Below are 22,675 nucleotides of genomic sequence, written 5' to 3' on the forward strand. Positions count from 1 at the left end.
CTGCTGAGATGTGGGTTTAGTGGAGAACTGCCAAGAGGCACTCACCCTCCTTACACATGCCACGTAGATCTGAGCAGAACCCCAAAGAGCAGAGTTTCCAAAAGATGATTGAGCTATACTGGTTTAAAAGGCCGTGGCTCTCTTATCCCCGTGCCATAAGCTTCTCCCTACAGAGGGGAGACTGTCATTCTCAGAGGCTTGAATGCTGCAGAGCTTTCTATCTTCCTTCCCCTTCCTCTGGGGGAGGAGGGCATCAAGACAGCAGAGTTTAAGATCCCAGACATTGATAAAATAAAACAGTTCAGTTTTTCCAAATGTGGTGCCTCACTATCACAACACTAATTAGAATTTATTACTTTTTCTGTAAAACGGATGCCTGTACTCTTTAGCATCAAGGAAGGGAGAGAAAGAGAGCGAGAGACACCTCAGTGGATTAGAGTTCTACTTTGAGACACTTCTGTGTTCAAACTCAGGAGAGAGCACAAATGAGAATCACTTTAGTTCTCCACCATGAGCCCTACTGGACATTTGTCCCCATGGCTAAACACCTGTACAATCCAACACATATAGCAATCTCTCTGAAGACCAGAACTGAAATAACTGGGTGTTAAACATCAATAATGAAGAGCATTAGCAAGCTGTGTGGAGAAGCTTACACTGTACTTGTGTAACACCGACAGACCCCGGTTGTCAGCGGGCGGGACTGAACCTGGTGCCTCTGGAACTTAGTGCATGAGCCTCTACTTCATGAGTTAAAAGCCAACTGGCTCTTAGCTAAGGCTGTAGGGCAGACCATTAATCTCTAAGTGGTCTCAGCAGTACTGGTTTACAATGGCTCCGGTGGTGCTGTGGCACCAGGCCACACTTGGAAGGGGCCTACATTTGGAAGGGTTAATCCAGCCTGGGCCAAAGCCCAGCAACGTGAAGAGTCAGCAATTTCCCAGCACCAGCTGAAACACTCAGCAGCCTGGGGTGTGCAGTGCGCAGGTGCAACAGGGACTGGGTGTTGCAGGGTAGTTTGCACGCCGCTGTGTTCCGCTGGGGCCCTGGGACCTGCGCTGTCAGCTGTGCTACTAGTCCCAGAACGCCCTGCACCGTGTTGCCAGCTGCCCCAGCTGAAGTGGGCGGAGCGGTCCAAAAAGAAATCCCAAGCGAGGAAATGGTCTGGTGCAGGGAAAGGATTCCCGGCGCTAATCCCGCTGCGTCCTCCCTCCCACTTGGGGCACGGGTTGGGAGCTCCTGGCTTCCTCCACCTCCAAGTCTCCCCCATTCTCCTGGGGGCGGCTGCTGTGCTGTGACTCCCGGGTGGTGTGCAGACCCCCAGCGACTGTGATGCCCGGAGGCTCCTGGGCACTGTCTCAACCTGAAACTTCAGGGTGGGGGGTGGTTGCTTGTGGTCCCTGGGAGCAGGGTGGGTGACAGCGGGGTTTGTCAGTGCTGGCTGCTGTGCCCCCTGCCAGTGGGAATGCCCAGAAACTGGCCCCCTGCAATCGGGGAGGGGAGAAGGTGCAGCGTGGTTTGGGGGGAAAGGGGTAGTTGTGGGGCAAGTCCGAGTGCGATGGGGGAGCTGGCGGTGACTCCGTGTGGGGTGGTGTAGGAGAAACAGGGTGTTAAGGTGGGGGTTGGTGTGACAGGGGGCAGAGGGAGGGAGGGGAGAGTCTGGGTTGAAGGTGGGGGTTGGCTCAGTGTGTGGAGGGGGTAGTAGAAGGGAGGAAGGTGACAGCCCTGGGGTGAAAGTGTGTGTGGGGGGGTGAGCAGTAGCAGGGAGATTGAGGAGAGCCTTTCTTTGGGGGTTAGTTGTGTGGGGTGGGAACAGTAGGAGAGACTGGGGGGTGAGGAGAGCCCAGGCGTGACGGTTGGGGTAGGAGCCTGAGGCTGGATTGTGGTAGCCTTTGTGGTAAAGTGTGTGTGTGTGTCTCAGTGGCCCTTTCTCCCTGCAAAAGATGGGCACCAGCAATTTTCCTCATATGTCATGCCGGGCCCACACTTGGAAGGGGCCCATCACAACCACATGGGGGCCCACAAATATGTTTGGCACTGGGCCCACAAAAGGTTAATCCGGCCCTGGGTCTCAGTGCCACTAGAGGGGACAGAACACCACACTCAGAAGGTGTGTGTGTTACACTTGCCCAGCATTCCTCATGCTATAAGTGCCAATGTCACACACATTTAATTACAAAAACCCAACAACATTTTTTGGGTTCATATCCATTCTTGATTTCTTCTTCTCTTCCCCGTGATAAAAAACAACGCAGAAAACAAGCAGACTTACATTAAATTCTTCCCGAAACCGTTTCCCATCATCTGCTGATCTTATCCGTATTTCTTCCTCCAGATGCTCCACTGGAATAGGAAAGTACTTCTTTGGGCCAGAGGGAGACCTGCTGAGCAGCATCACCCTTTGCTGTTCTGTCAAACCAGAGAAAACAAATGTTAAATGTATACTCAGAATGAGGGACCACTTGTTATTCCATTAATCAAATGATGAGCCAATCAGTTTTGTGAAACACCTTGGAAAAAGGCACAGCATGCCTCTTATGAAACGTGAATCAAACTAGTGAGACAAGGTGGGTGAGGTAATATCTCTTATTGGGCAAACGTCCTGAGACGGACATGGCTACAACTCTACTGCAGTCAAACTCATGACAGAGTTGATTTCCATAAAAATAACAAGCCGAGTGATTTCTCTGAACACACACTGGATTAAAACAATGCCAGAAGCCTGTGTCCTAATGTTAATAATTAGAGTTTCTGACTTTAATTTGTAACAGAATAAAAATGTGATGAAACATCATTTGGAGAGGCAAGAGGGTCTATCAGTTCCTCACACTCACTGGGAAGTGTAGGGATTGGAGGGGAAATTTTTTTAAGATACTTAATTTAAGGGAAATAATTTGTAAATCTATTTTACAAATGGTTGTATTTCTCCAAATAAGCCACAATTTGCCAGACACCAGAAACGCTGTAATATTTACAATAACTACAATTAGGTAAATGTTTTGCTCTCAATAAACTGCTTTAAGAAGGTAACAAATTCATGAGACTTGTTTGAAGCATTCCTATTGCATCTGTATCCAAAAGTATAGGAATCATCAGTACTTTAATTTAGTTTCTGTCCCAAAACAGTGGAAAACAATATTTGCGCCATGCAGACAGTAGTCCACATTTAAACAGGACCTGAATTTTGAAAGTATACTTTTTCATCTGCAATTCATTGTAGGCACCAATACATACCTGCAAAAATGCAAACACGTGGTCTGGTCTTTCTGCACCAAGCATAGATCAAGAAGCAAATGGAGTTCAGTCCCCGGGTTGCCATACCAGTCCCAAGTTGCTGGCTGCTCTGAGGCTATGTCTACACTACTGCAGTAAATCGACCTAAGCTACGCAACTCCAGCTATGTGAATAACGTAGCTGCAGTTGATGTAGCTTAGGTCAACTTATTGCGGAGTCCACACTATGCTGGGTCGACGGGAGACACTCTCCTGCCTACTTAACTTACTCTTCTCATTCGGAGTGGAGTACCAGGGTCAACTGGACAACTGGAGAGCAATCTGCGGTCGATTTGACAGGTCATCATTAGACCCGCTAAATCGACTCCGGTGCATCAATCCAGGGGGCAGTGTAGACATAGCCAGTTGTGCCAGAGGCCCACAGCTAAAGTGGCTGTTCTAGCAGACAAGGATAGCTGGAGCACAAGGTGCTCCAGCATGCTTCTTTTACAGCAATGATGTCCCCTATGGGATGATTTCGTGTAGCACCTGACACCCAGGAGTTCCCCTGCACCAGCTGGCTAGATCTGCTAGCTTTATGACAATTGTGCACTGGTAAACCGGTTAGAAAATTAGACAACATATTCAGTGTGCAAACATATTGCATTTTAAAACAACAGTGAAGTTGAAGAGTTTTGAAATCATGATAGAGGAAGTTTCCCTGAGACTAGCAGCTTTGTTTAAAAGAAAAACAAAACACTTCCCTAGAAACAGACAGTGACAACGCTTCTTTCAGGAACCATGCTGCCTAATAGTTCATGTATAGCCATTCTACAGAGTAACAGCGTTCTGCTTGCTGGCTAGTGTATCTCAATACATTGGAAACATCAATGCTCTTTTAACTGATGTTAGGAAATTTGACACTGAACAGGAAGTTACACTCATTTGATTATATTTAGAACTGTGAATAAACAATTTTTCAGTTTGCACATCGTAACACGAAAGCCACAGAAAATGCAGGTAATTCTCCCTTGTGATTACTTTTTTCCTTTTCTTTTAATTGTTTACCCCTTCGTCGTTATGACATGAGTAATATATGGATGACCTATAATTCCCCAACAACTTTGCCATCTTTTAATCTTTATTGTGCTTGATGTTCCAAATCTACTCTAATTTGATATGCTCTTAATAAAAACAACATCTGAAAATCTATTGGTGAATATTTTCAATTTCTGAACTGCATCTTTTTTAAAAAATGCTATTGTCTCCCTTCCCTCTCATCCCCCTTTTACTTTTTAATCTGGTCATAGAGTTACAGAGTAGTTCTTCATACTCTTTTTGTTTGTTTGTTTTTTTAACACAAATGTTTCAATCCTTTTTTTCTTAAACTGAAAACTGGTGCAGATAACTCCACTGTCATGAGGAATCCTTCATTAACAAACCAGTTATGGAGAATTGCCACGTAGAAACAAAATCTGGTAAAATTACAACTTTAAGTTGTAAATTATTAAACAGCAAGGAGAAGACAGAGAGAGTTATTTGAAAAAGAAGGAAAGTTTTCTCCTTTGTTTTCTTTTAAATAAATAAAGCCAGCACTAAAACAATACAATAAAAAGATACAAGTCATCCTCAAAGTTTAAAGAACTGAATTCTTAACTTTCAAAAGTAAAGTGTGTGTACACACACACACACACACACTAAAATTCATTCTAAAAAACAAAGATAACATGTCATTACCTTGCTCTTCTAAGATTCCATTTGGCATCTTTTTGTCACTGGAGGTCACAACAGCTTTCCTATGTTTTCTGAACCTTAAATACACAAAACTAAATTAATCTGAATAATTGTGTTTAAAAGGTAACAAATGCTCTTCCAGATTAACTTGTACAAACCATGTAATTCTGGAGAAATTCTTTCTGTTCATCTTCAGATGGTAATGATTAATGATTAAATACAACATATGGCATCCTCTGCTACCCTAAACTGTGGTCTGAGACTTCAGTTACCGCATATATGTAGAACCGCTTTCATTTCCTTATGAGATCATATCAAAATACGACCAATCTAGTTCTGAGTGCAGCACTTAACAGTTCCGTACCTGAAAAAATAGCCAGCCAGAAGAATGAAAATGATGAACACAAGAAGCAGGATCAACATTGAAGTCAGTAGTTGCTGGTGTGACCTGTTCTTTCCTGGAGACTCTATAAATTAAAAAAACACCAAGAGTGACAGGTTGTTGTGATGGAATTCTTAGTGTAGCAAAGATAAAATTGGACAAACATACCTAATACTTACAAAAACTGATTTATATGCACTGTACAGTTTCCAAAAGGCCTACCTCTAGGGCCAAAGTTCCCATGGAACGTAGATTTGGTGGCTGTGTGTGGTCTTCTGATTGTATCAATTTGTTAAAAACATCAACAGTGCTTTTTAGTAAATAAATGCAAAGCTGAAACCCCCAATTAAGGGAACATATTTTTAAAATCTGTGCTACCAACTGTCAGCTCTTGAATATGGTGTGTGAGATAATATCTTTTATTTGACCAGCTTCTGTTGGTGAGAGAGAGAGAGACAAGCTTTCTAGCTACACAGAGCTCTTCCTCAGTTCTTGGACAGAGTAGCAGCCATGTTAGTCTGTATCCACAAAAAGAACAGAAGTACTTGTGGCACCTTAGAGACTAACAAATTTCTGAGAGCATAAGCTTTCGTGGGCTACATCCCACTTCATCGGATGCATAGAATGGAACGTATAGTAAGAAGATATATATATACACACATACAGAGAAGGTGGAAGTTGCCATACAAACTGTAAGAGGCTAATTAATTAAGATGAGCTTTTATCAGCAGGAGAAAAAAACTTTTGTAGTGATAACCAAGATGGCCCTTTAGACAGTTGACAAGAAGGTGTGAGGATACTTAACATGGGGAAATAGATTAATTAATTAGCCTCTTACAGTTTGTATGGCAACTTCCACCTTCTCTGTATGTGTGTGTGTGTGTGTGTGTGTGTGTATACATCTTCTTACTACATGTTCCATTCTACGCAGCCGATGAAGTGGGCTGTATCCCACGAAAGCTTATGCTCTAATAAATTTGTTAGTACTCCAGTTCTTGGGCAGGTATTCTGAGTGTCACAGCTAAACACAAGATCAAACAGGTAGTTTAGCATACTTACAGGTTTCAGAGTAGCAGCCGTGTTAGTCCGTATCCGCAAAAAGAAAAGGAGGACTTGTGGCACCTTAGAGACTAACAAATTTATTTGTGCATAAGCATCCGATGAAGTGAGCTGTAGCTCAGGAAAGCTTATGCTCAAATAAATTTGTTAGTCTCTAAGGTGCCACAAGTCCTCCTTTTCTTTTAGCATACTTAGCACATATTCTAAAGGACCATTCAAGCTGAAGTGGCCTGTAAACACCCCTGTAGTCCAAAGGACAAAAAGGGGTTGAGAGTGGTTACAGATTGTTAAAATAAGCTATAAATCCAGTATCTTAATTAAGATCATGATTTTTAGTATCAAGAAAAGTTATGAATTTAAGCTTCCAAGCTCATCTTCTGAAAGTGTTGTGCACGTTTCCATTGAGGATGAGGACTGAGAGGTCCAATATAGAGTGATCGCTATGTGAAAAAAGTGTTCACCCAGAGGTGATGTGGTGTTTTTATCTTTTATTTTCCTGTGTGAGTTCATTCAAGAGTATAGCAACTGTCTGGTTTCACCCATATAACTGTTACTGGGGCATTTTGTGCACTGGATGAGGTATACCACATGTTGTGATAGGCATGTGTAGGATCTTGACAGGCACATTCTGGGGGTGTTGATCATTGTAGCAGTGGAGATATGTCTGTAGGTTTTGCATCTGTTGTTCATTACATTATACTTAGTATTTTCCTAAAGGGATATTAGAAAAATTGTATCTGATCAATGGACCTGTAAGAATATAACTACTTATGCTAAACTATTTGTTTGACCTTGTATTTAGTTGTGACATTCTGAGTACCTTTCCCAGACTTGAGGAAGAGTTCTAGGTAGCTCAAAAGTCTCTCTCACCAGTAGAAGTTGGTCCAATAAAAGATATTACCTCACCCACCTTCTCTAATATCCTAGGACCAACATGGCTACAACATTGCATATAGCTCTTTAATATGTCATATATACTTGTGGGAGCAACTGAGAGCATTGCAAAGTTAATTAACATAAATGTAAAGACCTGGTGAATGAGAAAGCATATTCTCCCTTCCCCCACAGTATAAATTTACCAGGCTAAGATGTTTGGTGCAAGATTTTAGAATGATATTCAAAGGTTCCAGGCATTAGACTGACATATAATTTCTTGTTTGGCTGTTTTTTCAGGTGGCTAGTTGCTGGTTTGTAATGCTCCTAATGTGCAATGTACAGAGCACTGGATACGTGGGGAGGGGCAAGAATTCTAGTGAAGTCTAGTATGCCGATTTATACTAGGTGAGGATCTGGTGAAGAATATTTACTCTATGCAACAGCTGTAACACAGCATAAGAAGTGCTCTTTTGGTACATATCTGGGTATGCACAAGCCACGTAAGTGTATAAGGATGATGGCACTTGCACTAATACTGAAATAAGAGAGCCATGAATGAAGAATCTACATGCAAGCTACAGTAGAACCTCAGAGTTATGAACACCAGAGTTACAAACTGATCAGTCAACCATACACCTCGTTTGGAACTGGAGGTACGCAATCAGGCAGCAGCAGAGACCAAAAAAAAAAAGCAAATACTGTACAGTACTGTGTTAAATGTAAACTACTACAAAAATAAAGGGAAAGCAGCATTTTTCTTTGGCATAGTAAAGTTTCAAAGCTGCATTAAGTCAATGTGCAGTTGTAAACTTTAGAAAGAACAACCATAATGTTTTGTTCAGCGTTACAAACAACCTCCATTCCTGAGGTGTTGGTAACTCTGAGGTTCTACTGTACCTGGCATCAATTACACATATAGTTTTAGGGCTTATGCTGCTACTTGTCAATACTGAATACTGCAAAATGAAGTTGATTTTAATGTTGAATTTTTATCTGTTTCTTTATGCTAGTAGTAACCTTTCAATAGTAGTACACAATTTGACTTGCAGTATCTCATGCTCCTGACAACCATGCAGTTCAAACAAAACCAAAAACTCCACCAGCTTCAGGCTTTAACTGTGTGGCTTCCCCCCATGGGGTAGAAAGTGAGGAGAATCCTATCCAACTCTCCTAATTCCATGCAGCCAAAACCTCCTGGGACCCCTCTGGTGGGGGAAAAAGGGAAAGCATGTTCCAAAGGTAGAATTCTTCTCTTTCTGCAGGTACGAGATACCCTGTGCATACGTGCACAGAGTAGAGCATGAGCCCCATCAGCCTTACTCCCAGTTTCCTGCTCTAAGCACTTCACAGTACTGCCTCACAGTACAAGCTGAATATGTTAGAGTGAGGATTATATAAAATGGAAGAGAAAAATAACAGACTGGGATAAGAAGAAATGAGAATACAATATGGATGTAGAGGGAGGATACACTATTGGTAGATAAGGAATTAGGACAGAAAATAAGCTTTAGGTATATATAATTTGGGGTTGAAGGATATTCTAGCAAGGAATGACTCCATCAACATAGTATTACAGAGAGACTGGTAGGCTAATGTGATATCATAAAAACAACATGTAAAATGAAAGAACAAGAAATAATAGGCAAGAAAAAAAAACATACAACATTTATTTTGAATAGGTTTCACGATCTCTATGTTGCAGCAAGACCCAGATGGAGCGTGTATCAGTCAGCTACTAATTTATAGCAACAGTAGTGTTTTCTGCACAGTAATTAAGGCTTAGCAGAGAACAAACAAAACATATTAAACAAAAAAACACTAGTTATGGAGGCCATCATACACTTCCCCTCTTCAGACACTGGGAAATTCAGCTGGAGAGTACCGTGGAGTATGCCCTATCATGTGATATTTTATTTATAGGAGCACAAAAAGGGCTGTCTACTCAATACATGATATGTACTGACACAAGTTACAAGAACAAAAAATACAAAATAGCAGTTTACCACCTCCTACTGCAAAAAAAAACAAAACAAAAAAACCCCTCAACTCCCAAAGGAATTCCGCCCCCAAGCACAAAACTCCCCTCCCTGACAAAGACATAACCCTTTCTTCTGGAACAACCCAAGCAAATAGATGTGCCCTGCAGCATGTCTTCTTGGGCTAATTTGGACCACATGAGACAGCTGGTTTCAGAAGTGAAGACCCTCATGGAGAACACTCTAGACAGGGCCGAATTAACTTTTTGTGGGCCCGGCGCCAAACATATTTGTGGGCCCCCATGGGGCAAGGTGCAGGATGGTCAGTCTCCAGAGTGAAGGGCGGGCTGGGGGCAATGAGGCACAGCATGGTGGGAGCAGCCCCGCTCTGCGCAGCCCAGCAGGAGGACACTGTTTACAAACCCGCAGCTGCCAGACGCACACTGGCCTGCCCAGCCCTGTGCTGCCATCATGCCCTTTCCTTGAGGGTGGGCCCTCACCACACCGCCCCCCTGCCCAGTGCCCCACCCTTATGCCCAGCGCACCCTCACCCAGAGACCTCCACCACAGATCTCTATGCCCAGCCCTCACCCCTCCCAGAGACCTCCCCTGCTGGCCTCCCACCACAACTGCACAGCACCCTGCACACTACACCATTCACCCAGCGCCTCCCACCCATAGACCTCCCCAATGCCCACCACCTTTCTCACAGTCCCACCATCACAGCTGCACAGCACCCCATATTCCTGAGGGGATTCTGCACCAAAAAATTAAAAATTCTGTGCACAGTATTTTAAAATTCTGCAAATTTTATTTGTCAATAAATAAATGTGGAGGCTCCAACATGGCAGTGGGGAGCACAGGCCACTGGTTGCATGGAGGTGGGAGATTACCCTGCAGCCTCCCCCCACACCACCCCAGGACAGGGACTCGGCAGTGAGACTGCACCCAACCCTGACACAGTACAAGGGCCAGGCCTGCCCCAGAAACACCCTGGGGCCCTGCCCCTTGTGCCAGGCGCACCAGGTGTGGGTGAGCAAGCTCAGCCTGGCAGCAGGATCTAAGTACAGAGGGACTTAGCGTGGGGGGATCCAGGTGGTGGTAAGAGGGGTGAAGGTCTCTGTGGGGCAATCTGGGTGTGGGTGTCTCAGTGGGAGATCTGGATGTACAGAAGCTCATTGTGGGGGTTCCAGGCAAAAGGGTAATGGGACTCTGCAGGGGATCCAGGTGAAGTTGTTTGGGGCTCGGCTGGGGGAGGGAGGTTTAGGTGCGGGGGGGGGGTCATTTGGGTGGGGGTCCAGGTGCAGGTGGTTGGGGCTCAGTGGGGAGGATGTCTGGGGGAGGGCCCATCAGGGTGGTACAGATGCAGTGGAGGTGGGGCTTGTCAGGGTGAGGGTTTGATGGGCCTGCTTAACAGGGGAGCCCCAGTTTTTGCCAAGGGGATGCTGCATGCTAGACTCTAGCTTCCCCCCTGCCCCCACTTCCCCCATCCCCTTTCTCTTCATCATCCCATGCCCCTTCTCCAATGCTCCATCTCCTCCTCATCCCACCCCTCCTTCTCCCTGCCCCTGCTTCCCCCACCCCCTTCTCTTCCGCATCCCATGCCCCTTCCCCACTGTTCCATCTCCTCCCCATCCCACCCGCTTCCCTCCCCCGTCCCCGCTTCCCCTATCCCATGCCCCTTCTCCACTGCCGCATCTCCTCCCCAATCACCCCCTTCATCCCCACTGCCTCTTTCCCCAGCCCCAGCCCCCTTCTCTTCCCCATCCCATGCCCCTTCTCCACCTCCTCCCCACCCATCCTCTTCATCCCCACTGCCTCTTTCCCCACAGCCCCGCTTCCCCCCGCCCCCTTCTCTTCTCCATCCCGTGCCCCTTCCCCACTGTTCCATCTCCTCCCCAGGCTTGGGGGGCAGGGGGAACTGCCCCCCAGCACTCACCGGTGGAACGGAACGGGCTGGGGCCAGGTCGCTCCACTTCCTGTTGCCCAGTGAGTGCAAGGTGGGCCTGACCCCTGCTGCAGTCCCCAGGGACGCGTAGCTCAGAGGAGCAGGCTTGTGGGGGGGGAGGGGTGGAGTGGGAGTAGGGCTGGGGCAGCGGGGGGGGGGAGGGGGCGAGGCGAGGCAGGGGCAGCTCTCCTGGCCAGCTCAGCCAGCCGGGGGATCGGGCTGGTCGTGGCCCCTTCTGATTGTGGGCCTGGCACCATGGTAAACCCAGGACTGACTCTAGAGTCATCCCTCTTTTAAACTAAGGGGCGGGGGGTGTCCAGCTCAAACACCTTTGCTGTAGCAGTGTGACATGAGGAAAGAGGTGGTCTCTCAAGCACCAATGTCCCACACAGGTCAAAAACACCATCTCAAATTCAATCTGGAAATCAGTAGGCAGCCAAAGCAGATCACAGAGCTCAGGTGTCATGCGCTGTCTCCAGAACTAACACCAACTCTGGAGAACATCTTAAGAATTACTTAAGATATAGACTGGAGGATGAGTGCTAGTAATAATAATAGGGCTCAGATTTTCCTAGATGCAATAGCTGATGGATTCCTTCATCAAGTAGTTGCTGAACCGACTAGAGGGGATGCCATTTTAGATTTGGTTTTGGTAAGTAGTGAGGACCTCAGAAGAAATGGATGTAGGGGATAATCTTGGTTCAAGTGATCATGAGCTAATTCAGTTCAAACTGAATGGAAGGATTAACAAAAATAAATCTACAACTAGGGTTTTTGATTTCAAAAGGGCTGACTTTCAAAAATTAAGGAAATTAGTTAGGGAAGTGGATTGGACTGAAGAACTTATGGATCTAAAGGCAGAGAAGGCCTGGGATTACTTTAAATCAAAGCTGCAGAAGCTATCGGAAGCCTGCATCCCAAGAAAGGGGAAAAAACTCATAGGCAGGAATTGTACACCAAGCTGGATGAGCAAGCATCTCAGAGAGGTGATTAAGAAAAAGCAGAAAGCATACAGGGAGTGAAAGATGGGAGGGATCAGCAAGGAAAGCTACTTTATTGAGGTCAGAACATGTAGGGAAAAACTGAGACAGGCTAAAAGTCAAGTAGAGTTGGACCTTGCAAAGGGAATTAAAACCAATAGTAAAAGCTTCTATAGCCATATTAATATGAAGAAAACAAAGAAAGAAGAAGTGGGACCGCTAAACACTGAGGATGGAGTGGAGGTTAAAGATAATCTAGGCAGGGCCCATTATCTAAACAAATACTTTGCCTCAGTCTTTAATAAGGCTAAAGAGGATCTTAGGGAAAATGGAAGCATGACAAATGGGAATGAGGATATGGAGGTAGATATTACCATATCTGAGGTAGACGCGAAACTCGAACAGCTTAATGGGACTAAACCGGGGGGGCCCAGATAATCTTCCTCCAAGAATATTAAAGGAATTGGCACACGAAATTGCAAGCCCATTAGCAAGAATTTTTAATGAATCTGTAAACTCAGGGGTTGTACCGTATGATTGGAGAATTGCTAACATAGTTCCTATTTTTAAGAAAGGAAAAAAAAGTGATCCGGGTAACTACAGGCCTGTAAGTTTGACATCTGTAGTATGCAAGGTCTTGGAAAAAATTTTGAAGGAGAAAGTAGTTGAGGACATTGAAGTAGACAAATTGGAGACAAATTGGAGGATTGGGCCAAAAGAAATCTGATGAGGTTCAATAAGGATAAGTGCAGGGTCCTGCACTTAGGACGGAAGAATCCAATGCACAGCTACAGACTAGGGACCGAATGGCTAGGCAGCAGTTCTGCGGAAAAGGACCTAGGGGTGACAGTGGACGAGAAGCTGGATATGAGTCAGCAGTGTGCCCTTGTTGCCAAGAAGGCCAATGGCATTTTGGGATGTATAAGTAGGGGCATAGCGAGCAGATCGAGGGACGTGATCGTTCCCCTCTATTCGACATTGGTGAGGCCTCATCTGGAGTACTGTGTCCAGTTTTGGGCCCCACACTTCAAGAAGGATGTGGATAAATTGGAGAGAGTCCAGCGAAGGGCAACAAAAATGATTAGGGGTCTGGAACACATGACTTATGAGGAGAGGCTGAGGGAGCTGGGATTGTTTAGCCTGCAGAAGAGAAGAATGAGGGGGGATTTGATAGCTGCTTTCAACTACCTGAAAGGGGGTTCCAAAGAGGATGGCTCTAGACTGTTCTCAATGGTAGCAGATGACAGAACGAGGAGTAATGGTCTCAAGCTGCAGTGGGGGAGGTTTAGATTGGATATTAGGAAAAACTTTTTCACTAAGAGGGTGGTGAAACACTGGAATGCGTTGCCTAGGGAGGTGGTGGAATCTCCTTCCTTAGAGGTTTTTAAGGTCAGGCTTGACAAAGCCCTGGCTGGGATGATTTAACTGGGAATTGGTCCTGCTTTGAGCAGGGGGTTGGACTAGATGACCTTCTGGGGTCCCTTCCAACCCTTATATTCTATGATTCTATGATTCTAAGTCAATGGTAAATGGGACAAAATACAACATTGTTTTACAAAAGGTAGATCGTGCCAAACCAACCTGATCTCCTTCTTTGAGAAAGTAACAGATCTTTTAGACAAAGGAAACGCAGTGGATCTAATTTACCTAGATTTCAGTAAGGCATTTGATACCGTGCCACATGGGGAATTATTAGTTAAATTGGAAAAGATGGGGATCAATATGAAAATTGAAAGGTGGATAAGGAATTGGTTAACAGGGAGACTACAGCAGGTCCTACTGAAAGGTGAACAGTCAGGCTGGAGGGAGGTTACCAGTGGAGTTCCTCAGGGATCAGTTTTGGGACCAACCTTATTTAATCTTTTTATTACTGACCTCGGCACAAAAAGTAGGAGTGTGCTAATAAAGTTTGCAGACAATACAAAGCTAGGAGGTATTGCCAATTTAAAGAAGGACCGGGGTATCATACAGGAGGATCTGGATGACCTTGTAAACTAGAGTAATAGTAATAGGATGAAATTTAATAGTGAGAAGTGTAAGGTTATGCATTTAGGGATTAACAACAAGAATTTTAGTTATAAGCTGGGAACGCATCAATTAGAGTATTGGAGTATTGGTTGATCATAGGATGACTATGAGCCGCCAATGTGATATGGCCGTTGTCAAGGTTCCTTCCCCACTCTGAACTCCAGGGTACAGATGTGGGGACCTGCATGAAAACCTCCTAAGCTTACTTTTACCAGCTTAGGTTAAAACTTCCCCAAGGTATAAAGTATTTTACCCTTTGCCCTTGGACTTCCACTGCCACCACCAAACGTTTATCTAGGTTTATTTTATTAGGAAAGCGTTGTTTGGAAACGTCTTTCCACCCAAAATCCTCCCAACCCTTGCACCCCACTTCCTGGGGAAGGTTTGGTAAAAATCCTCACCAATTTGCATAGGTGACCACAGACCCAAACCCTTGGATCTTAAGAACAATGAAAAAAGCATTCAGGTCTTACAAGAAGCATTTTAATAGAAGAAACAGTAAAAAAGAAGTAATAATAAAAAGAATCACCTCTGTAAAATCAGGATGCTAAATACCTTACAGGGTAATTAGATTCAAAACATAGAGAATCCCTCTAAGCAAAACCTTAAGTTACAAAAAGACACACAGACAGGAATATCCATTCTATTGAGCACAGTTTAAGTTCTCAGTCATTTAAAGAAATCATAATCTAACGCATATCTAGCTAGATTACTTACTAAATTCTAAGACTCCATTCCTGTTCTGTCCCCGGCAAAAGCATCACACAGACAGACTCTTTGTTTTTCCCTCCCCCCAGCTTTTGAAAGCATCTTGTCTCCTCATTGGTCATTTTGGTCAGATGCCAGCGAGGTTATCCTAGCTTCTTAAACCTTTATAGGTGAGAGGATTTTTCCTCTGGCCAGAAGGGATTTTAAAGGGGTTTAACCTTCCCTTTATATTTATGACAGCCATGAAAAAAGCTAATGCGGTCTTGGGATGCATCAGGAGAGGTATTTCCAGTAGAGATGAGAAGGTTTTAGTACCGCTATACAAGGCACTGGTGAGACCTCACTTGGAATACCGTGTGCAGATCTGGTCTCCCATGTTTAAGAAGGATGAATTCAAACCGGAATTTTGGTACAGAGAAGGGCTACTAGGATGATCTGAGGAATGGAAAACTTGTCTTACGAAAGGAGACTCAAGGAGCTTGGCTTGTTTAGCCTAACTAAAAGAAGGTTGAGGGGAGATATGACTGCTCTCTATAAATATATCAGAGGGATAAATACTGGAGAGAGAGAGGAATTATTTAAGCTCAGTACCAATGTGTACACAAGAACAAATGGATATAAACTGGTCATTGGGAAGTTTAGACTTGAAATTAGATGAAGGTTTCTAACCATCAGAGGAGTGAAGTTTTGGAATAGCCTTCCAAGGGACGCAGTGGGGGCAAAAGATCTATCTGGCTTTAAGATTAAACTCAATAAGTTTATGGAGGAGATGGTATGACGGGATAATGTGATTTTAGTAATTAATTGATCTTTAAATATTCATGGTAAATAGATCTAATGGCCTGTGATGGGATGTTAGATGGGGCGGGATCTGAGTTACTACAGAAAATTCTTTCCTGGGTATCTGGCTGGTGAATCTTGCCTATATGCTCAGGGTTTAGCTGATCACCATATTTGGGGTTGGGAAGGAATTTTCCTCCAGGGCAGATGGGTAGAGGCCCTGGAGGTTTTTCCCCTTCCTCTATAGCATGGGGCACAGGTCACTTGCTGGAGGATTTTCTGCTCCTTGAAGTCTTTAAATCATGATTTGAGGACTTCAATAGCTCAGACATAAGTGAGAGGTTTTTCACAGGAGTGGGTGGGTGAGATTCTGTGGCCTGCGTTGTGCAGGAGGTCGGACTAGAGGATCATAATGGTCCCTTCTGACCTTAGTATCTATGAATATCTATGAGTCTACATTGTAAGAGTTATTTGAAAAAGCCGAGCATACTCAAGGAAAGAAAATGGAAGTGTCCTGAAAGCAGAGGTGTGTGTCTTTTATGAAAAATCTTCAGGGAATCAAAAGAGATACTGTATGCCCTCCAGCTAGGTCTGAGATTTTTGAAGAATGTGGTGACTAAGTTATACATTTTGAACTATATATGGAAATATTTGTAGTATATCGAAAGACATCTTATTAGCCAGAGGAATTATGAAGTCAGACTTCAAACTTTTTAAATGCTTGAATGAAGTTTCTGTTGAAGTCCTAAAGGATCAGTATTGGAACTTTGGCTGCTTATTATTAAATGATGCAGGTAATGGTACTTCATGGTTGTAGTGGAGTTGTAAATAAGTAGTCAGGTCAGGAATGGTTCAGCCAAAGGAAAAAAAATTAGGACCAATTAGCCAAATTCTGTCTTAAAGTACATGGGTGCAACTCTGATTGACTTTAATAGGAGTTGTAAACACATATCTGAAGGCAGAATTTGGCCCGTTACAGACATGGTCACATGTGAATGCAGTTTGGTGTTAATGAACATGGAGTAAGAACAAAGGAAGAGATATTTACTAAACAGAAAGGTATGTCTGCTATAATGCCTACCACAGCAGGACTGAGATTGGAAATATTACAGAAATATCTCTAAATCCATTAGCTCAATGCAGGAAAAGATGTAGTTATTCTAGTTTTATTAGGCTCTGGTTATAACTCAGATTAGCGCCGGTATATGTGGGAAAGAAAAGAAATTGTTGTTGAAGGAGGTTCAACAAACAGCAATTAAAATAACACTCAGGTTTCAAAGATTTCTCATGAAATATGGCCTTGTTCATGTCTGAAAAGAGGAGCCTTTGATGTGACCTACTAGAAGTTTATGCTGATTCTTAGTGATGGTAAAGTTGCACACATGCAAAAGTATATTGTCCTGTTGTTTTGGAAAAATATCACAAAGAAATCAGTCTGGTATTGATACAATAATAATAGATTTGTTTCTGTCTGTGCCTTTTATTATAAGAGTGCCTGCCATGAGAGTGAGGTTATGTGGAATAACAAGCTGTGGGGATGACAGAGGCAGTGACTTTCCTTTTGTTTGAATGGTTCTTCTTCTCAGATGATGACTTGAGGTGCAACAGTTTAGTCCTAAACTCATTTCTTAAAATACAAGGGAAAATTTAGGCTTATACAGATTTCTGGAACAAGAAAAGTCAATCCTATATTTTATATGTGAATATGCTGTTTGCCTGTCTGTTTCTTCCTTACAATGTTTGTTAGTCATAGGGTATTTAATACTTTATTCCTCTGACTCAAGGGGTTTTTATATTGATTGAAAGTGACTACCACATCAAAGTATTCTCTTGTACCTAACAGCATGTGTTTCCTAAAATCTTACTTGTTATGGATATGAATGGCATAATTTGTTATTGACTAGTCACCTACACAGGTGGTCAGTTTCTTTTAAACTATTTTAGTTACAAGTGAGTGAGAAAATTTTTTAAAACAAACTTTAATTATGCATAACTTTTTTCATATAATTTGTAATAGGCAGATAAGTTAGGGATAGATGGGATAGTGTCCGCTGAGGGATTTTATTAGATACTGTATAGACTAGTATTGTTGAGAAAGAGAGAATTATTGAAACAAACAATGGGAATTTTAAGGTTATGAATGAAAAAGGTTGGCCTGTGGCTTATTGTTTGACACTTCAGGGAAAGACAGCAGCACCCTCCCCCTGTTAATATACAGACAAACTTTATTCTGAACAAAGTATATGCTCATCCTTTATTTTAGTTACGTGGTCAGAATGATGTATGTGAAGGGACAAGAGATGTGAAACAAAATATTTACCAAGGGAAAACAGAGTTTCAGTCAGCATTTTGTAAAATCAGCTCCTCCTGCATGGATACCTTTTATTTCAAAGATTGTTTCAGAACAATATTTTATAGCCTTAATGACTCCTAGATGCAGAGGTGATACAGACATATGATCTCTAATAGCATAAATGGCACGGCTATAATAGAGATGCCTTCACTCACTGATATCATTGGCCACATTTTTTACTCTCTCTTTGAGGTATCTGTGGGTTGTCTGGTGACTTTTTGGTGCCTCGGTAGTGTCCAGCCCCATCATTATGAAAACAATATTAATCAAAAGCAGCAGTCATTTCAAAAACCAATGGGTTTCATCTTTTTTGGTTTTCCTTTGTGTCGTACTCTTATCTCCCCTATATTTGGAGATGCTGCTCCATTACTGCCTTAAATCCATCAAAGACCAAGGATGTTTTCTATTGAGAATCAAGAGAGTTTTTTAGCTGATGATGTGGCTATCATAATTTTACAGGGATCATGATTTCAGTGGTATACCTAATAATTGATAAGGTAGGTTGCATTCTGCCCCACCTCAAGCTTCTGCATTGACTTAAGATGTTGTCCCATGTAGCAATATTGGGAAATACCACCACTGAGAGATTTTCTGTCACAGGATAGTGTCTGGTATATATCAGCCCTGCTTACATATCCTGATTTCAAGGGACAAAGCATGGCCAGGATGGCTTATGCAGCTCTATGAGTGCCACATCACAGTCTTGTTTCTCCCCTAGCCATCTGATATCAAGGAAGTTAGCTTGGAAACACAGATGTTCTCCATGACAGTCCCATGAATTTAAACAAAATAGTGATAATATCAGACCAGCAGCCTTACACTATGTGTGAGAGCTGCATGCAGGCTTTTTAAATGTTGATCACATTTATTATTTTGTATTTTCCCCAAAGGTTGGGTTGCTAATTTACTAACAACATTCTGAAATTAAAGAGCAAGATTACTTTGCCCCAGACCTATTATAAATTCAGAGGCCTGACAGTGGCCTTTAACCAGACAGCCATCTATATAGTAAGAGAAATTAAACACATCAAGGGCAGACTGAATGATTGTAGCACCAAAGCTACTTCTTTAATCAGTGCTGCTTCAGGGGATTGAGACATAGACAAGTACATGCTGAGGAAGCAGATTACTTTTACTGTAGATCCTCAATCTGGTCATTGGCATGGAGAATTTTCAACCATTGCACCACAAACAGATATAATAAACAGTGGTCCAATAACCATGTAACTCTCTGTTTGGAATGGCAGCTTTAAAATCATAAACCCAGGGTTCTTTCCAGAAATGTGTTGAAATACTATGTTCCACTCCGAGAAGAAATTAGGGCCATGACACAGGTTTTCCCCAAAGTTTGGGCCATGTGATTTTGCCTCGCTTTGTCACTATTGCCACTTTTCCAGATGCCTGCTTTACTTTTTCTGGTGCTCGTGCTCCTTATCTTGTAATGTTCCCCCGGCTTCGTTCTGTTCCTAATTTCAGCATACTAATTAAAAACAAAACCAAACAAAACTAGGAACCAAAAGCAGCATACGCAACAATAAGCGTATCTGGTGATCTTTCTTCCTCCTCCTCCATGCCTTGTCGTCATCCCTACCGGTTTTATGTTGAATGTAGAGCTTAGCAGGTGCAAGGGTGCTGCTGTAGAGTTTCTAGTGTAGACATAGCCTTAAGAGCATTTCGATTATTATGGGTTACTGAGTTATTATTTCAATACTATAAACAGCATATTATATTTATTTGTTGAATTGTATTTGTTAGCGTAGTTTTAATCTACTGTGAAGGTGCCCAGAGCAATAGACAGACACTTATTAAATGGAATTCCAAATCAGTAAAATAAATAAAATATTAATTAGGTTAGTTTTGGCTCATTGGCATGGTGTTACATCTTATGGGATGCTTTGTCTTCAGCAAACGAGAAAGCTGACAGAGAACAGAATGTCCATATTTTGTAAAATAGAGCACACACTTTAATATGGTTCTCTCTCTGACCAGGGACAAGAATGGCATTAGTCTTGTTGAGCAATGGTTAATATAAATGTTATATATATGCCTGTTTAACAAGTAGTCAGTGAACATTTTTTTTTTAAATTACATATTCTGGAATACTGGCATGCAGCAAAAACTAACACACCCTTTTCATGGTGACTTTGGATCCTTCATCAAATTTGCAAACACGCAGAAGGACAGTGGGATTAAACAGAATTGTTGCTATCCTTCAGGTCCTTCTGCAGGAATAATCTCTTCAAATGGAGAATATGTGGCACTGGAACAAGTAATCTTTATTTTTGGATTAAAAATGATTTATTGCACAGTTCAACAGCTATTGAAAGTATGAGATAAGTGCACAATCCTATTAACTGGGACTCTTTACACAAGAAAGCATTTTTGCCATATATGCGTTTTTGTCTATCAGACAATAATGTTCATTTTTTTCTATACATATGTACTTAATATATATTTAAATAATGAGGACTTTGATATTTCTTAAATATCCAATTTAGTTTCCACTACACATCTTGCTTGTATCATTTAAATTAAGATTTAATTAAAATACTGAAGATATGTTTTCTTTTATCCACATTTACTCAAAATTGAATTGAATTTAAGGGTGCAACTTTGAAGATGAACAGCGTCTCTTTGTACAAACCGACTCTTTTCCAATTTTATTAATATGTTTAAGAAGTGATACAAGTGTGTCAAGCCACTTCCCTTTCCCATTTCCCATATTTAATTACTTGACTGTATTTCAGAAAGGCTTTTTGATTTCGCAATTCTATGTTTGGACGCCCTAAAGCAAAAAGGCCTGATCCTATAACCCACATTTCCCGAATGATGTGGTAGGCCATTGGAGGATGGGCATTAGCACAGGTAAGCATCTCTATTTTTTTTCTGGAATCTACCCAGCTTCCATTTAAAACAAAAGACTAGTCCCTAGCTGTTAAGATTGTGGAAAAAACACTCAAAAATTTGATCCAAGCAAAACCAATCGAATGATGTCTACCTGAGTTTTCAGACAGCCTGAAGGGAGAGCTCTGAAATGTGAACTGCTGTATCTATTTCAGTGGGTACTAACATAGATACCAATAATGATACTTTAAATGCCAACCTTGGTAACTTTTCACTCCTCATCAAAGAAGGTACGATAGGAGAGGAAGAATATCATGAAGATCTATGCCAGTATTCCTTAGAATTGGTAAGCTGAATGCTCCTGCAAAGTTTATAATCATCAGAAGACAACTGAAGTGGGGCTGGGACATCACAACCTCCCCTTCCTCTGCAAATGCAGTGGAAAACTCAGGCTGGGCATGCCTGACTCTCAGCCTCTTCCACTTCACTGACCTGGAAACTAGGCATTCTTGATACTTGATTCTTAGCTCCCTCTGTGGGGGCTCTGTACTCCCACAGGAGAGTTGGACACCACAGCAGGACTGACCTCCTAAAAACTGGCCTCTCTGGGGCTGAGAAAAATTGCTATACATGTGACTGTACACTAGACTGGAGTAGGGAATTGGAGTGAAATCCTGGCCACACTGACACGAATAAGAGTTTTGCCACTGACTTCTATGAGGCTACGATTTCATCACAGGATTTTATATGTTCTGTAATTGGTCCTGTGTATCAACAGAACTATATTAATAATAAATAATAATAATTTGACAGGTCTTCATTAGTTTTGAAGGCAGATCATTGGCAATAATTAAAAGGTAATGTAACATTTGAAAGGTGTGATACAATGTAACTGAGCTGATATCATTAAGCCAATGTGCTCTTTTGGTTTATACAGCATGTTCTTGAGAAATAAAAAAATACTATTTTTATTTGTATTAGAGGCCCAATCAGATATCAGCATCCCAGTGTGCACACTTATAACGAGAACACAGTCCCCGCTGCCAAGAGTTTCCAATCTAGCTACCTGATGAGAGATAGCAGATAGATATGACATACTGATGGGGGAAGCACACAGAGAGTCTATTATGATTTACTTATTTAAGCAACAGTAACAGAACACAAACTCCCTGACAGATGTAATAGACTTAGTAATTAGTGCTGGGATAACATGTATCATTACAGTTGCACAAAGGATCATTAGGTGCTTATAACTTTTTAATTCATTTACTTTTGTGGCTCAAATTTGGCATGCTTGTTCTCAGCCAAGGAACTTTTTTTTTTTTTAAAGTTGAGACAAAATCGTTCAATGTTATGAACAAAAATACATGTTACTTATTGCAATAAAGTTTACAGCTTTCCACATTTAACCTTGCTTTGTCATTTTCCAACTTTTGAGAGTTCCACTCTAAAAATGTAATTATTAATATAGTTTCTATAAGCGGAATGCTTTATTTTACATACAAACAGGTTACTATTTAATTAATTTAAAACATGCAGGTCAGGAAAGCAGAAAGCAAGCCAAAGTGCACTAGTGAAACTGGTCTCTTGTCTTGAAGTCCTTTTGAAATTACATAACCTAAGTATTTTCAGTATCATCTCTGTATAGTTGTAGTACCAGCAGAAGCAGAACAGGAACTGAAAATAATCACTGGCGTGAGAAAATTAAAAAAAAAAAAAAAACAACTTCCCTCATATTTTCTCATCGGAGGATTCAAGATTTAGAGAGAACCCCCTAATTTCATGCACAGCTTTG

At 42.2% G+C, this 22,675-nt stretch overlaps 1 protein-coding gene across 8 annotated transcripts in view; it reads right to left on the minus strand.

Moving 5' to 3' along the window:
* PTPRE (protein tyrosine phosphatase receptor type E) overlaps positions 1-22,675 on the minus strand; it is a 270,155-nt gene that overhangs the window by 73,213 nt on the left and 174,267 nt on the right. For 7 of the 8 annotated variants that reach the window (XM_075131015.1, XM_048857790.2, XM_075131016.1 and 4 more), the window contains 3 exons: positions 5,311-5,413; positions 4,950-5,023; positions 2,273-2,409 (listed from right to left, as the gene is read on the minus strand). In XM_075131015.1, coding sequence (XP_074987116.1) covers positions 2,273-2,409; positions 4,950-5,023; positions 5,311-5,413 — 314 coding nt within the window. Of the gene's footprint in view, positions 1-2,272; positions 2,410-4,949; positions 5,024-5,104; positions 5,182-5,310; positions 5,414-22,675 lie in introns of those variants that run through there. The other variant, XM_075131018.1, reaches the window with a different exon arrangement.

The sequence above is a fragment of the Caretta caretta genome, chromosome 7 (assembly GCF_965140235.1).
Source record: "Caretta caretta isolate rCarCar2 chromosome 7, rCarCar1.hap1, whole genome shotgun sequence".
NCBI lineage: Eukaryota > Metazoa > Chordata > Testudines > Cheloniidae > Caretta > Caretta caretta.